The sequence below is a fragment of the Chenopodium quinoa genome, unplaced genomic scaffold, assembly GCF_001683475.1.
Source record: "Chenopodium quinoa cultivar QQ74 unplaced genomic scaffold, ASM168347v1, whole genome shotgun sequence".
In the NCBI taxonomy this organism is placed as follows: domain Eukaryota; kingdom Viridiplantae; phylum Streptophyta; class Magnoliopsida; order Caryophyllales; family Amaranthaceae; genus Chenopodium; species Chenopodium quinoa.
The window spans coordinates 1556072-1573011 of NW_018744988.1; the positions used below are offsets into that span (position 1 = coordinate 1556072).

Below are 16940 nucleotides of genomic sequence, written 5' to 3' on the forward strand. Positions count from 1 at the left end.
ACAGAGTAGTCTAAGCTAAGAGCTAAAAGGTGTAACCCTTAGTATATTTTTGAAGGTGTACCACACAAGTGAACTATTTTTAGCTGTTCAGTTCAACGTAATTTTAGTTCAATTTAATTTAATTCAATCCAGTTTCTAATTTCCTTCTCTTATAATCAGTTCATTTCAGCTCTATTCAGGGCCTGTTCTCATTTACTGAACTGAGCTAAATTGAACTGAACTGAAATGAATATTTTATAAGAGAAGGAAATTAGGGCATATTCTCATACGTTTATTTTCAGTTCAGTTCAGTTCATCTCCTAATTTCCTTCTCTTATAAAATATTCAATTCAGTTCAGCTGAGTTCAGCCTATGAGAACAGGCCCTTAGGAGCTGAGCTGAACTGAACTGAGCTAAGCTGAATTGAAAATAAACGTATGAGAATAAGCCCTCAGTTTAGTCCAGTTCAATTCAGCCCCAATTAGTTCAATTCAGTTATTTTCAGTGAATCATAACAGGCCCTTTATTAGCAATTTATTTTACTCCCCTCCAGTCTCCAAGTTCTCTTCCAATTTGACTTTTTAGGTGGGAGATTCACCATCAAACACAAGAAAAAAATATTTAGAGACGGAAGAAATAATTATTTTGTATGGAAAAAAAAATCAAATGTACAATGAAAATGTATCAATGATCGAACTAAACGAAACACAAGCTTTGTTGTTAAAACTGCTTTCGAGGTATGTAGACTTTCAACATTCAAACCAGACAATAGAGAATGGAATGATCTTTGTTAATGTAATTATATCATACGAAATTACGAAGTATATGGGGTTGAAAGTCTTCATATTACATTCATTATAAGCAACTACCGTTTCTAAATTATTTATATTTCAATCTCTCTTCTGTGATACCAAAACCCTATATGCCATATCAATGGACAAATTAATAAATTCTTTATTCAACTTCTATATTGTTCTTCCACATTAAAATATAGTAAAAACAAAATTTCAAGATTATTTAGTTTTTCAATACAGTTAGGTCTGTTCTCATTGATTGAACTCAGCTGAACTAACTAAACTGAACTGAACTATGCAATTGTTTATTTATGAACTGAGCTGAACAGAACTAACGAAAATCAAATATTTATGATTTCTACTAGGAGTAATGTTTATGTGCAATTGTGCACGATAAAAACTAGGCACAAGTTCATAGAAAAAAGTTGTATACAATCACAGTATCACACACGTCATAGTTACATTTTTTAGATTGAAAGAAAAAGGCCTCCCATTTCAACTTCGTGAAACCAGAAATGGAAAAGAACAAACCAATTTTGAAAATTGTCATGCAATACACTCTTAGACTCTTAGGCTTAGGTTTGCTCTTATTTACTGAACTGTTTATAAAAAAAAAAGAAATTAGGAGCTGAACAAAACTGAGCTAAACAGGCCCTTAGTATTTTTTGACAACTATTAAATAAAGCAATACATTAAAATTATAACAAACAATTCAAATTTCAAAATAAAAAGTAAGAAGAATTTCATAATACAGGGAAGTATGACTGTGAAATGGTCAATTTTAAAATAAAAAGTGGGAAGAATTTCATGATACGAGAAAGTATGTATGTAAAATGGCAATTAAAATAAATATTGGGTTGTTGAGTAAATTCACTATTACTTTATGTTCTTTTCTTGTCAAAAAAAAAAAAAAAAAAAAAAAAAAGATTACCCAAATAATCAAGGATTAATGATTATTCAAATTATAGTTCTTCAAAACAAGGGTTGGTGGCACCAAGATATAATTAGGTGGCCCATCAATTTTATTAAAAAATAATTGAGCATAAGCAGTAAGTTGTGAACAAGTACTTATTATTTGTTCTCTGCTTTGTACTTTTAATTATTCGTCTTCACCTATACTCCTATAGCAACCCCACCCCCAAAAAATACAATAATAATAATAAAAAAATGAAACAAACAAAAACGAGGATGAATATGAATATGAATATATTATCATCTCTCTAGAAGTTGAAAATCCTATATAATGACGAATCATAATGCCTTATCCAAATAGACTTGATACCCAACTTATATGCATAAAATATGACTTGAAACTTGATTTGTCAAAAGATGTTATCCAGACTGTCTTAGTAAACTCAACTCCAATAAAGTCCATCCAACTAAACTCAGTCTATGACTCAATACAACCAGAACCTGCAACGACTCGCAAACAGCATAACCTGAACCAAAAAACCAATCTAATCTGCTTTTTTGCCATCACTACTCGAAAACTATGTAAAGCTTGATTCAATGCAGGGAAGAGGAGCAGAGAGACATTGTATCTAGAAATCATTAACTGTTGAAGTATAAAGTACAGAGCAGTTTCTCCAAAAAAAAAAAAAAAATCAGAGCAGAAGACAATGGATGCTTTGATCTGAGCAATGTTAATGAGACGACTATCCACATAAATTTAGCAGTTTTAAGAAAGCTATCACTCCAACTCAGTAGACATTCTAACTACGCAGTATTTGGAGAGGGACAAGTATGCCATCAAAAAGCAGAGAATATAGTCAAATGTCAAGAGTAGAACCACCATTCCACATTTCCACCTCAGAAGGCATTGTACTACACACATTATTCAGAGAAGTACGGCAAGCCATCATATAGCAAATCAAATAGTATTATGCTGAACAAAAGGTGTCATAGTTATGAATAAAGATCAAAATAGAGCATAAGATCTGTAAAACTCACCTATTAGCTTCATTCATTTTCTGAGAAACAACAGTAAAAGTCAACCATTAAGGAATTTATATTGCTACTACTAAGTACTAAGTGTTAAACAAGATAAGCCTAAAGCCCTTCAAAACATATGGGAGTTTCCATATCAGCAGATGCACAAATCTCTATAGATTGTTGCATTCTTAGAAACTCAACTAATGTAGCATAGCTAAGTATGATTAGCCTAAGAAACTAAACGCAGCACTATACACATTGTTGCATTCATTTTTTTTCCCAAAAGAAATCACACCTACCATTTCTAATCCGAGTAGAGCCGAGAACATGAATGAATGCATGATGGAACTAAATCAATTTACAACAAAATTACAAAATACAAACAGCATCAGCATCAGATGTGAACTTTACCATTTATTGAGCCTGACCACGAATGTAGGAACAACTCATCTACAGGAATTGCCCTGACATTCTAGCCTTGCAGGTTGGACATAGATAACCAATTGAACCAGCTTGCATTTCACAACCCAGTGAATCTTGATGAAATTCATTTCCACACCAAACACATAATGTGCTAACAACATGTCCAGTCATCATATTTGGCATGGCATTTGGTTTTTGATGCCAACCAAATCCTTGATTCATCTGTGCATTGTATGACATGACCTTTTGGTGATCCAATTGAGCATTTGACTCTTGCGTAGTCATGAAACTGAATTCCATTGGTTCCACATTGGTAGGTCTCAGCCCTTCGAAGCTTGAAATATTATCAAATTTCTCATTAGCAGCATACAGATCATTCCCACCCTAAAATTAGACAACACATCAATTGTCACTCCATCAGCATATATGATGACCAAGAGTCTGAATCAGATATCATAACTAAAAAATATACAAGTCAAAAGAGCATATTATAGAGGTATCTACATTGTTCCAAAACATGGTACCTGAGCACCAAAAACTGACCAACAAAAGAAATGTCTTGAGCAAAATTAAGCAATCTTTGCCCAAATATCTACATCAAAATAATTTATTAAAAAACGTTTCTAAGAAAGCTTAGGTGCCACGTGGCATCCTCCTCCTCTTAGGCAAAGGCTTCAAATGCATGTCTACCCTTCACTATAAAAATAAAGATTGTGTTGCAAGGAGTACGCGGGATCAATCGAATAATAAGAACTTAATTACCACTTAATATGACATCAATGTTTAATGATTTAAAATGAAAGATAAAAAAAATCTTACAAAGCTATTTCTTTAAACGACTTGGACAAGAAGATTTTATCTCAACCCAAATATCTATATCAAAATAATTTATTAAAAAACGTTTCTAAGAAAGCTTAGGTGCCACGTGGCATCCTCCTCCTCTTAGTCAAAGGCTTCAAATGCATGTCTACCCTTCACTATAAAAAATAAACATTGTGTTGCAAGGAGTACGCGGGATCAATCGAATAATAAGTAAGAACTTAATTACCACTTAATATGACATCAATGTTTAATGATTTAAAATGAAAGATAAAAAAAAATCATACAACGGTATTTCTTTAAACGACTTGGACAAGAAGATTTTATGTCAAACACCTTTATAGTAATAACAAGCAAATCATATAAACATAAACTTTATTCAGAATTACAATCTGGGCGTCGGTCGAGACGCACTGGTTTTTTTTTTATTAAACTAGGATCAAGTACAAGTTATTTCATTAACAACTAAAACTCCCCACCACCCACCCCCCACCCCCCCCCCCAAAAAAAAAAAAGAAAAAAAAAAAGAAACTCCCTTTGCCCAATTTAATACTTCGTAGAACCTATAACTATAATAAAGCAGAGGGCACTCAAAACAAAAGCTCCACGTGTCACTTTGTCATTAAAAATATTCCCGCCCTTATCTGCTATTCTAATTAAAGCAACTAGTTCATTAAATTTTTTAAGACTTTTTATTTCCTATAACACATAATTATAATAAAAATATCATACTTTGAATATTCTAGAATATTTTTAATTTATCTTATATACTCCGTAATATTTTTGCCAAAATAATATAATTTCTTTCGATCTTATGTTATACCGTTTTTGTCTATTTGGGAATATTTTTCTTTAAGTAGTAAATCTTTACAAAATATTGATCAATTTAATCTTTACAAAATATTAATCAATTTGATTCGTCTAATATTAAACTTGAAGTGAGTTAATATAGATCTTTTTAGCAAATTTTTAGTAAAATCTTGATATTGCACTATCATATAATTGACGAATTGTTAATTAAAAGTACTTATTTAGTAAAAAAAAAAAGTACATCCTTACCGGCGATGATCTTTTTAGTAAAATCTTAATATTCCACTATCATATAATTGACAAATCTTTTTAGTAATTTTTTTTAGTAAAATCTTAATATGTGAAACTAATATAGTAAGTTATTAATTTGATAATTATGTGTGTATATAAATATTAACAAAATATATAGAATTAATTTAGTTATTTTATAGACAAAATATAGTAGTTAAACAAGTATCTTGCTAGAAGTTGTTCTTTCGGTAATATATCTTAAGAATGTTTCATTTGTTGAGATTAAAGGCAAATCAAGTTCTGCACAAGGAATGAAGTTTGTATGAAAGATAGTTTAGAGGGGGGGGGGGTCAAAGCTTTTAGTACTTAATATTTTGTTTTGTTTCAAAAAATAATTAAAGTGATACTGTGTTTTTTTTTTGGAATGAAATTGATACTTTTTAGTTTTAGACGAATATAACTTTGCCTACTTTTGATTTTAGTAAATTTTTACAAAGTATTCATTATTTGATTTGTCTAATAATATAATAGTGTCTATTTAGAATTGATTTTGTTATATAATAAGGATTATGAAAATAATACACATGACAAAATTATGCATGTCGTTGATCAATGTTTATCTTTGTTTTAAAGATAATTCGATCTAGGATTTTTATTTATTTTTTACTCTATCTAGGATATAAACTTAGTAACTTACTATGCATAAAGGCAAAGAATACATTTATTATACTCCCTATTTTTTTTATAAAAACAAATGCTAAATGTATAATTTTATAATGTAAAGGTTTTCGTTAAATGGATTAGGTAACTTTCATTTATAATAACATGGTAACTTCTATTTATCTTGGAGGTAACTAGAGTACCTGATTTTAAATTTTGATCACATAAAGAAAGGAAGAGAGTACTTTATTATGTTGATTAAACCAAAAGTACACATAGGGTAATATATGAGATATATGAATGGGCAAGAATTATTCAATCTAAAAGGTTAAATGTATAGAGGCTATAAACCTTTTTATATATCTCTAAATCTTTTTTTAATTCAACATTGAATCAAAATTATGACATGTAGTACCATGATAAGGAAGTACATATTACTACCTCCGTTTTTTTTAATTGCATCACTTGGAATTGCACGGAGTTTTCGGAGAGTAATATAATATTGTGAGTAGATAAATATATTATTATAGTAAAACTAAGATGGGGACAATGAAAGAGAAAGTATATGAAAGAAGATAGATATTTTTATTGTTTTAAGTAGGGACCATGGAAGAGAGACAAATGATAAAATAATTTGAGTGGGGTTTAAAGTAAGAGAGAGAAATGATAAAATATAGTATAAAGTTACAAAAAATAGAAGTGAAGCGTTAAAAAAAATAAAATAAATAAATAAATAAATAAATAACTCATAAAAGGGAAGTGATGCAAATAATAAAACGGAGGGAGTATTATGAATGTATAATCAAATAAGTAAAAAATATCACTATTATGCATTAAGCTAAACTTTAGTTTCGATTTTGTGATATTTAATATTTAAACTTTTAAATCCATGCAATTGCACGGGTACTACAATAGTATTTTCTAAAATATAACAAGTTAAACTTTGAACTTTCACTTATAACACTTAAAGAAAAATTTGAACTTTCACATATAACACTTAAAAAAAATCGATATGTGATACCCTTATCAAAGAATTCAATTTCATAATAATAACTCCACATCAAAATTTATATAATGAAGGGTAAATCACATTTAGGATATTCCACACATTTAAAATCAATATCTGAAAATGATCCCAAGTCAAATGTGGCTATGATCCAAGTGGAGAAGGACATCCCAGTAAACTTCCCTAGTCTTGTCCCTAGAAGCCTAGCATAACTAATCCCTTAAATTCAATTGAAGATGGGAAATTCCCAGAAAATATATAGGAGTATCTTTTCTGCCACAGAGACCAGAATATGGCCATAAAAAGCAAACTGAAAAGTATCCTTTCTTTATTACTCCTAGGCATACAAAACCCTCATATGTGTACTCCATGACCTCTGCTGGACAAATCCAGTGCTTCTCCCTCACCCAAAAGATACTTTGATAATCCTCTTTTTCGTTTCAATGCATATGTCAGAAGCGAGGTTCTTAAAAGGCCACACTAGAATGTATAATTTGAGTCAATTTAGAAAAACTAAGGTCAAAAGTTCAAATTTTCAGCGGAAACCTACCCAATGAGATTAGCAACAGGAAAGTTTGAAATTCATACTTCCTTTGTTCCAGATTAGTTGGCACATTTCTTTATCACATTTGCTAACACATACGTTCAAATCACATATATCTCTAATTATCAATAAATAAAAAGTGTAACAAGATCCCACATGACTATGTTTTAAATCACAAAAGTTAGTCAAAGTTGATTTAATGAACAGTGTCAAAAGTCAGGTTGAAGATAAAACATAGGAGACAATGATACCGTACCATCATCACACTTGAACTTAACACATCGGTTAGGTTGAAAGATTCCAAGACTAAAATGACGTAATAAAAAATATATATTAAAATAAAAATTAAAAAAATTCCAAGTTCCATTCATGAGGAGGTTTACACAGATAAGGATCCCATAAAATTCCTTTGCTAGTGTAAAATGCCGAAAAAGCGGACTATGAAAACTGCAGAGGTGATAAATTAAACCAAAGAAGCTCATAAAGCTATCCCAACCAAACATCTTCAAAAAATATTAATCATACATTTGATAAAAGATGGGCAAAGAAGAAATTTGAGTAACAAATCTACCAAACTCCAACAACAAGAATGGAGGTGATGGAGCAACTGAGAATCTGCTGGAAGTGCCCAGCCCCCTACCCCCTCCTTCCCCAAAGCACCAAAAGGCTTGACTTTATTGCCCAAAATTCCAAAGCCAAGTTTGCACAGACTAACTGAACAAATGTCCTAAACCCATTTCTGTTAATTGTCAAATATGGTCAAAACTCACCAAAAGAGTCATTTCCTCAACTCCAAAACTAGAACATAATAAATTTCTCAGCAAACTCTTAATCTCCTTTGACAAACCAACAAGTAATTGTTAAGGTCAAAAGTGAGCATACATACAATAAACACAATTTGAGAGCAATATCCTTAAACTTTTATTTTATTTCATTTCATAATTGAAAAAAACACTACTGCTATCCACCAATTCAAGCTTAAAGCAACCTACAAAGCAACATGATCTGAAAAGATCATAATGTGCACATTAACACCTAGTAGCAAGTCCAAGTAAGGTCAGATTCTTTACATGTATACAGGTTTATGGGAAAGAAAAGGTGATTTCTTCACTACTCTTACGTTTTTACCCTCCACCCAATCTGCTCAAAAAACTCTCTACTAATTCTACCAAGACTTTTTAGCCATAGGAACACAAATATATAAGTACATTAAATTTAACAGTTCTACTTCATACTTCCAACTCCAAAAAGACGAAAATTGAATATTATGATATGATTTATACCTTGTCTGAAAGGAAATCAAATGCTTGATAGGAGCCTGATGACTGTCCCTGGGATGGTGAAGAATCCATTAAACCACCGGGTAAAATATTTCCATCTGTTGCTCTCCATAAAAAATCATTTGCAACACCCTGACTAGGTCTTCCACCACCATTTCCAAAACCAACCATTAAGTCTCGATCCCGAGAGTGTCCAAGTTCATCTAATTTAGAAAATTCCTGCATGTTCCCCATATATCCCTTGTTCAAACTAAAACCTGTGTCACATGCTTGCTGAATGCAAGCTTTGTCCAAGCTATACCTGGTATCACATGTTTGAGGAACACTAGCTAGGCTAAGAGAGTTTCCATAAGCCACCCTCTCTTGTTTGGACTCATCGCTTGTACTGTAAGCTCCAGTTTCATTGCATTGCATGCCATAACTTTGCTGATTTATACAGGGCTTGTTCAAGTTATATCCAGCATCACATTGCTGCTGAAGACCAGCTAGATTCAGAGTGTTTCCATGAGATATCCCCTCTCTCCTGGCTTCGTTACTTTTTCTGTATACTCCAGATTCATTATGCTGCATACCATATCTTTGCTCATTCATATGGACCTTGTTCAAATTAAACCCTGCATCTGAAGGTTGCTGAAGACCGACCAAATTAAGCAAATTATTATCAGAAGCCCTCTCCTGCTGAACAATACCCCTGGCACCACTGTATATCCCCTCCCTCTCAATTTCATTGTTATTTCTGTATACACCAGTTTCATTATGCTGAACACTATACCTTTGCTCATTCATACAGACCTTGTTCAAGTTATATCCTACATCTGTAGGTTGCTGAAGACCTACTAGATTAAGTGAATTATTGTCAGAAGCCCTCTCTTGCTGAGAAACACCCCTAGCACCTCCATAAACCCTCGTTTGATTGTCTTCAATTGTACATGTTTGCTGCCCCCACAGTGAAAAAGGGGAAGTCCCTTCAGGAACAGTCTCATTCTGCACAGAACTAAGGAATCTTGCATTCATTTCAGGGATATTGTCAAAATCAAAAATCATCTTATTAGTCCTTGAGACGTCCACCTTATCAAGTTCAGGAAGCTGTGTTGTAGTTGTAGTGGAAGGAACATCTGTCACACTATTCATGGCAACTTCACGCATGTGCTCGTTAATGGAAAGGTCCGACAGAAGACCTTTTGGAACTTGATTATGCTTATCCTCTACAAAGTTACTGAAGGCCCCTAGTAGATTAGAGACATCACTATGTCCTTGATCACTGCTAGCTATAACATTAGCACCTAAATGTCTATCATTACTTCCAGGAGTTAAAATTAGGTTGCTTGAATTCATAACTGGGTCATTTTTAGGCTCCTCACTTTTTTTATTTGACAGCTCCCTTGGGCTATTCTCAAGGCTACAAGTTTGCTCAATCTGAAAAACTCCTGTTTCTTTAGGTTCTATCATATTTATAAGGGGAACTGTGTGAGCCTCATTTGCAATATAACCACAACCATTATCTTTTAATAGAAGAGTTGCACAGCTTTCAGGTCTTTCCTGAGAAATACACCTCTCAACATCAACTGTTGCTTCATTGTCTTCCAAGCTACACATGTCGACCTCCGTCTCACTTACCATGCCAAAAAAATCTTTCCCAACATAATTCTGCATCATAGTTGTAGGTTGATCCCCTGATGGAGGACAAGAACTGTTCTCATTGGAAGCTGCCAATGGAGATTCCATAAGCTCAATCTTGTTGGTGGTAAAACCACATGTTTCCTCTTCCTTGCAAAGGACTTCTGTATATTCGTCCAAGCTTCCGGTATGCTGGACTTCATCAGCAGCCACAATGTCAAGATCAAGATGGCCACTGTTGTTGGAATTCTCCAACAACCTGTCATCATTCCCAACTTCCAAACTCTCACTAAAACAACTATGCTCGACAGTTTTAACTTCCAATGACCTATCTTCTGAGTTCTGATCACCTAATAAGTTTTCTTTATTTTCAGTATGCAGATTATTTTCAGAAGTCACACTATCCTTTTGCAAGAGGTTGTCAGTGACATCATTTCCAAGATCTACCCGTTTGCTATCTGAAAGGGTACAAGATTCAACATTTCCAACCAGTGCAAGTGAAGATTTTATTTCAGAATCTACACATTCAGCTGCAGTTATTCCGCCAAGGGTCTCGCATAAATCATTATTCTCACTATTATACACCTCCTCTGAAACAGAACAATTATCAGGCTTCATAGCAGAAAACTCAACTGCCTCCTCTACCTCCCTGCCATTATTATCAGTAGTATGGGTGATTCCATCATGTTTACCAGAAGAATCTTCAGATGATATTTTATCAATTTGAGCAGCTTCCTTATTCAGCTCAGCATGAAGAGACATATTGTTTTGGTCAGATTTATCATTTCCCAAATGTGTTTCAGCCTTGCTACCAGCTTCAGGCTTGCTATCAGATGAATTTGTATTAAGGTCACTACTGGCTAGAACATTAGAAACTGAAGCAACGGGAACGACATTCATTTCTACATCTCGTACTGTCTCAGAGGCAGTTACTGGGACTTCAGCAACAGCTACAGAAGATTTTTTTGGCTTGGTTGTCACTAGCATACCTGGTGACCCACCAATACTCTTCACATAGTTTTTCACGTGTATGCCAACATGCCCAAAATAGCTGCTCCTCTCATGGAACTCCTTGTTACAAAATTGACACTCATACTTTCCATCTTTCATCACAACATCATCTTCAACAGGTTCACCAGATTTTCGTCGCTTCCTCTTGTGACATGATAAGAGGTGGCTCAAAAGCTCATCCTTTTCACCAAAACCAGAGGAACATTTGTGGCACTTCAAAGCAGATGCTGCTTGCACCTCTCCTGGGTGGACTGTTGTCAACAAGGACAGTTGCTTTTCATTATCAGTAGTTTGCGAAGAAGAGAGCAGCTTCTGCTGATTTTCGTAAGCGTTAGATTGAGGAGACACACATAATGACGGGTACTCAGTTTTGGTCCCCAGATCTGTAGACTGTAAATATTACATCAATTCAGGCACAATGGAAAATACAAAAGAAATGGATGTGTCAAAGTACAGCAATAATGACTGACATTTTCAGAAGCAAATTTGTTGTCAGCCACTGAAGCTTCTGGGTACTGAACAGCAGTTAGCAGCTTTAAATCTTCAGGGCTAGTCAGGGAGAGCAAATAAGACGAGATTCCCTTGCAGGACACAAAATACCGTCCATTAGGACTGCATAGCATCCAGCAGACAAACTGTGTGAGTAAAGATGATGTAACAACAAAACAACATGAACAACATAATAAATACAATTTTATGACAATAGTGTTTTACAATTATTTTCCACGATTTTAAAGCTTATATCAAAGATACAAACCAGTACTCTTATCATCAGAAGCTTTAAACATGTTACAAATTTAAGCAACAAGACTATGCAAAGAAATTCCAAATCCAAGTCAAACTTATAATGAAATTCTTTTCCGATCCTTCCCACATCCCCAAAATTTCTAAAAGGTAGGTTATATTAATAAGAGAGGAGTTACTGATAGGAGAATTGGAGAAGAACAACAATACAATAAGTCCCTGTATTACTTAATTTTCAAATTAGAGTGAGAGATCTATTTCTGCAATGAAGCCAGGAATACTTGCTACATTCTTCTTTATCTTAAAACTCTCTAGTATCCTTCTTTTAAATATTACAGTAACCATTGCAAACAAAATGAGAGCTTAATATGAAATTATTTGTAGTCTAGGATTGGTCTTATGGGCTTGTCCTTGGGTTAAAATCCTATGGAACCTTGGCATATAAGCAAAAGACTACAAAAGTGAGTATGCATATCAAGAGTAAACCAATATGTCCTATAAATACCTCATACAAAGATACACTAGAATTCACTTAGCTGACAAGAAGTTAAAAAACTAACTTAACATATATGCAGGGACACAGAATAAACCAATGTAAAAAATAAAATAAAAGGAGCACTAAGGTAATAAAGGTCCTGCTGCACCACATTGAATAAAAAGAAAAAGGTAATAGAGATCAATACATTGTGCATAACTAATGAATTTTGGGCAGATAAATGAAGAAGCAGCAAAGATTATACCCCCTCCGATATTTATGTGACACTTTCCTAAAGCGGCTGTTTTTTTCAAATGTATAAATCACAAGATATAAACCAACCACCTAATCAATACATTCAAAGATCATACCACAAATCGAAATCGTTACATGTATCCAACTACTACAAAGTCTTTTCAACAATGCAAAACCAGCAGCATTCTTCTTCCTAGTAGCATCTTAATCTATACCATTATAAACCTACTTGATAAAACTCCTTAATGAATTCTAATCCACAATCTATAATACAAAAATATCGTAATTTATAGCATTAAGCCTTAATCTATAGAGAGCTACTTAATTACCTTTTTATGAGTTAATTCCATGATGAAAGTCTTACAAGACATAAATCCTCATCATCCAAGTCACCAAAGCATTCCACCCAAAATTGAAATAGAAACTCCAATCTTATCAAAAGTCAATTGCTTCTCCAATCTCAAAATAACCTAGGAATTGCGACTTTGTAACCTAGTATTGGATGAGCACTACTTTGTAACCGTATTGGATGAGCTCTACAAGTAAACTCCCCGATAGTTTCAACACAATCCTATCAAAGACCCATGCTAATCTTCTAAGGAAATTTAGTGCTATCTATCTTTACCACTCTATAAAGTACTAGTAAGAACAATAAAGCTGGGTTTCCAAGTTTAAATAATCCTTTCTTAATTGAAATAAGATTCACATCTCTATAATTGTACAATTAACTCTAATCCCATCAATTATAACTTATTCAATCAAAAACTAACAAAAAATATATTGATTGAACAATTACCATCCACTAATACCTCATTACACTTGATTGAATCTATTGTAGCTCACTGCCCTAACATTGCACAGACGCACAGTTAATCACAACTCTTGATCAATTCGAGCTTTCTCTATTCACGAACACTGGTGCATATCATTCCATAATTTGCAATGCATCCACATAATCCAAAATTCAATTCTACTTCAAATTTCTTTTCCTTTCTTAATTTCTTTTGATCAATAGAAGCAAATAAAACAGCAATTGAACCACCAACATTACAATATACAACAAGATCATACGAGTATATAATCAATCGAAAGACATCGATAGAAAGAAAGGAAAACCTTATATATCGGCGACAGAACACCCAAGCGCGACCGAGCTTCTTCTTCATAGCAATCAAAACCTTCCAACCATTAGGCAGATAATCTCCAAATTCATTAGCATCAACAATCTTCCTCTTCTTCCTTCTACTCCCCCAAACTCCATTCAAATCCCTAATAAACCCTAACAATTCATCAGGACTTTCCTTCCCTTCCGTCCGCCGCCTTATCTCCTCCCCATACGGATCCTCCTTCTTCGCCAACTCCGCCAAATTCACCACTTCTCCATTTTTATTCACCAACTCCTTTTCTCTCTCCTCCTCTAACGCCGCCTTCTCCTCCTCATCCTTCACCTCTTCCTCTACCAATGCAACCGTCGTCACTGGCGTCGCAGCCGCAGCAACACTCATCAACTCACTCTTCGCCTTCCTTCCTCGCTTCCGCTTTCTCTCTCCTCCACCTCCGCCGCCGCCGACGCCTTCCTCGCCAGCGAGAAAGGCGTCGCTATACTCAACATTAACAGGAACAAGCGCGGAGAAGTCGTCACCATTACCGACGCTATTCCCGGCGTCGTGAATTCCGCCATTGAAGAGCGACTTGAAGAGAGAGATTATACGAGAGTTGTCGGCGTCGAGAGGAGTGAAAGAAGGGCGAGGTTTGGGTGGTGTAGCGAGATTGTTACCGACGTTGCGCGGCGCAAGGCGGAGACGAGAGTAGGTTTGTTTGCGACTGCCGGCGGATTCGTTGAAGACGGAGCGGTCGATTTTGGGGATGACGACGTCGTCGCAACGGCGGAGGTCGAAGGCGTGGGCGGAGCAGAGAGAGAGTGCGGTAAGTTCGGATTGAGAGAGGAGGCGGAGATCGATGGTTGGGATTGATTCGAGGGAGAGGCGATCGGACGGTGGTGGTGGTCCGACGGTGGATGCCATGGTGGGGTGAAAAATGGTGGGGGGGAGAGAATGGTGGAGGGTTTGTGTTGGTGGGTTTGTGAGAGGGGAAGTACGGCGTTGTGGGGAGAGAGAGGAGGAGAGAGAAATTTTGGGCTTGGGCTTGTAGAGTTTTGGGCTGGGTTGAGGTGTTCTTTTAATGTTTGGACTTTAATGTTGTTTTTGGTTTGTTTGGAAATTGGAATGGTTGAATAATTTGTAGGCTGAAACTTGAAAGATAGAACTATAGAAGGACTTCCTATTTGGAGCTTGAACAATTCATTCTAAGATATACTCCCTCTGTTGTTAATAAGTAGTAATTCCTCCATTTCAGAATAATCAACACATTTGTTTTTAGGTTTTTTTTTTCACTATTTTATACATTAACCTTGACAGTTGAGTTTTAATAACGTATTAAATTTAAGGTTGATTGTGAAATGTGTCATTAGATTGATTTTAATATAAAGTTTCATAATATTAAATTTTTTATATTTTCTGCTATTATTTAATTAGGTATAATTAAGGTCGAACTAGTGTATCGGTAGATGTACAATTATTTTAGGATAAAACGAGTAGTTCAACTTGCTTGTGTTACACCGTAGTATATTCTACGGATATTTCACCAAATGCCACTGAGTAATTTAAAAATTCACCAAATGTCATTGGACTTTTCAGAATTCACCAAATGCCACTGAGTTTTTAAAAAATTCACCGAGTGCCATTAATGACTAACGGCAGTTAACTCCGTTAGTCATTAAGGCTAATTATGCCACGTGGTGTATTCTAATTGGTTGCTTATTAAATTAATTACTTAATAAAAAACTTTAAAAAAAAAACACCCACCATGACCCACCATGACCCAGCCCCAACCACCGTCTGTCACTGCCACCACCATATCTCCGCCTCCAGCCAGTCCCCACCGCGGCGCAACCCAGCCCTGAACAACCGCACCGGCAACGATGCAACCCAGCCTAGCTAACCCGCGCCAACGGCGCAACCCAGCCTAGCCAACCCACGCCGACAACGCAACCCAGCCGCGATTCACAAACTCTCTTTCTCCCTCGACAATCCCTCCCCTCCCCACTGCCGATGACCAAACTCCCCCCTCCCCACGCCGGAGAACCCAAATCAGTTCATCCCCTCTGAGCTCCACCCTTTCAACCATCACGCCGGATCCCTTAATTAAAAACCCCAAAAATCGAAATCTAGGGTTTCGACACCTTAAACCCCCAATATCGATTTCCCTTAATTCGAAGCCTCTTCCCCGCTCCGGCGAACCCAAACCAGCCCTTCCCCTCCCATCTCCACCCCCTGAACCACCTCACTTAAACCCCAAAATCAAAAACCTTAAAATTGAAATTTAGGGTTTCGATTTTGGAGATTTCAATTTTGGGGTTTTAGGGTGTCGAGGATGGTGGTTTAAGGGGGGGGAAGTGGATGGAAATGGTAGGGGTAGGGGGAAGGGTGGCCGCCGACACCAAAGAGGATGTTGGTCGCTGGCGTAGGGGCGGTGGTGCCGTGGTGCAGTGGGAAGAGCGGCTGGGGTTTTTTTTTTTTTTTTTTGTTTCTGATTTTAATTTTTTTTTATTTTTATTTTATTTATTTTTTTGAAAACTTCTGATTTTAATTTTTTTTATAAATAAAATAATAATAATAAAGTGAACCAATTAGAATACACCACGTGACATAATTATCCTTAATGACTAACGGAGTTAACTGCCGTTAGTCATTAATGGCACTCGGTGAATTTTTAAAAAACTTAGTGGCATTTGGTGAATTCTGAAAAGTCCGATGGCATTTGGTGAATTTTTAAATTACTCAGTTGCATTTGGTGAAATAGCCGTATATTCTAATATTCTACAATGCATAGAAAAAAAGTGAATAGGTTTAGCAAAAAGAAGTCAATAAAGTAAGAGAGAAAGGGTCAAAATACTGGTGAGTATAAGAAAGAGGTGGATATAAAATTATAATTTATGAAAAGTGTTTAAGGAGGTATTTTATATCATACCAAATTAAATTGTACTCTGTACGAGTAAAAAAACAATTAACCAAATCAAACCATATAAATTATCAATATACCAAGTTAAGTTTGGTCTAATGGAAAAAGAGCACCTTCCAACCATGAAATTAAAGGTTCAATTCTCACTAGTGACAATTTGAAAGGTAGGATTCCCTTACCTTCCCCAAGTAAAAGAGAAATAACAAGAAGGTGGTAGTAGACTAGCATTGGTATAAGACTATAAGGTAAGGGTCAATTTGTTCAAACTATAGGGTAGTCAATTTGTTTCAACTATATTAGTTCTGAGTTCTGACACATGCATATATATATAAGTATGCAA

At 35.1% G+C, this 16940-nt stretch overlaps 1 protein-coding gene across 1 annotated transcript; it reads right to left on the reverse strand.

Annotated features, from left to right (window-relative positions):
• Positions 1–2697: 2697 nt before the first annotated feature.
• On the reverse strand, positions 2698–15026 carry LOC110706595. The gene is made up of 4 exons (XM_021884534.1): positions 13697–15026; positions 11577–11718; positions 8482–11496; positions 2698–3512 (listed from the first exon to the last, which is right to left on the reverse strand). The coding sequence occupies exons 1-4, from the start codon at positions 14602–14604 to the stop codon at positions 3156–3158; spliced, it is 4422 nt and encodes a 1473-aa protein (XP_021740226.1). The 5' UTR covers positions 14605–15026; the 3' UTR covers positions 2698–3155.
• Between the last annotated feature and the right edge of the window lie 1914 nt (positions 15027–16940).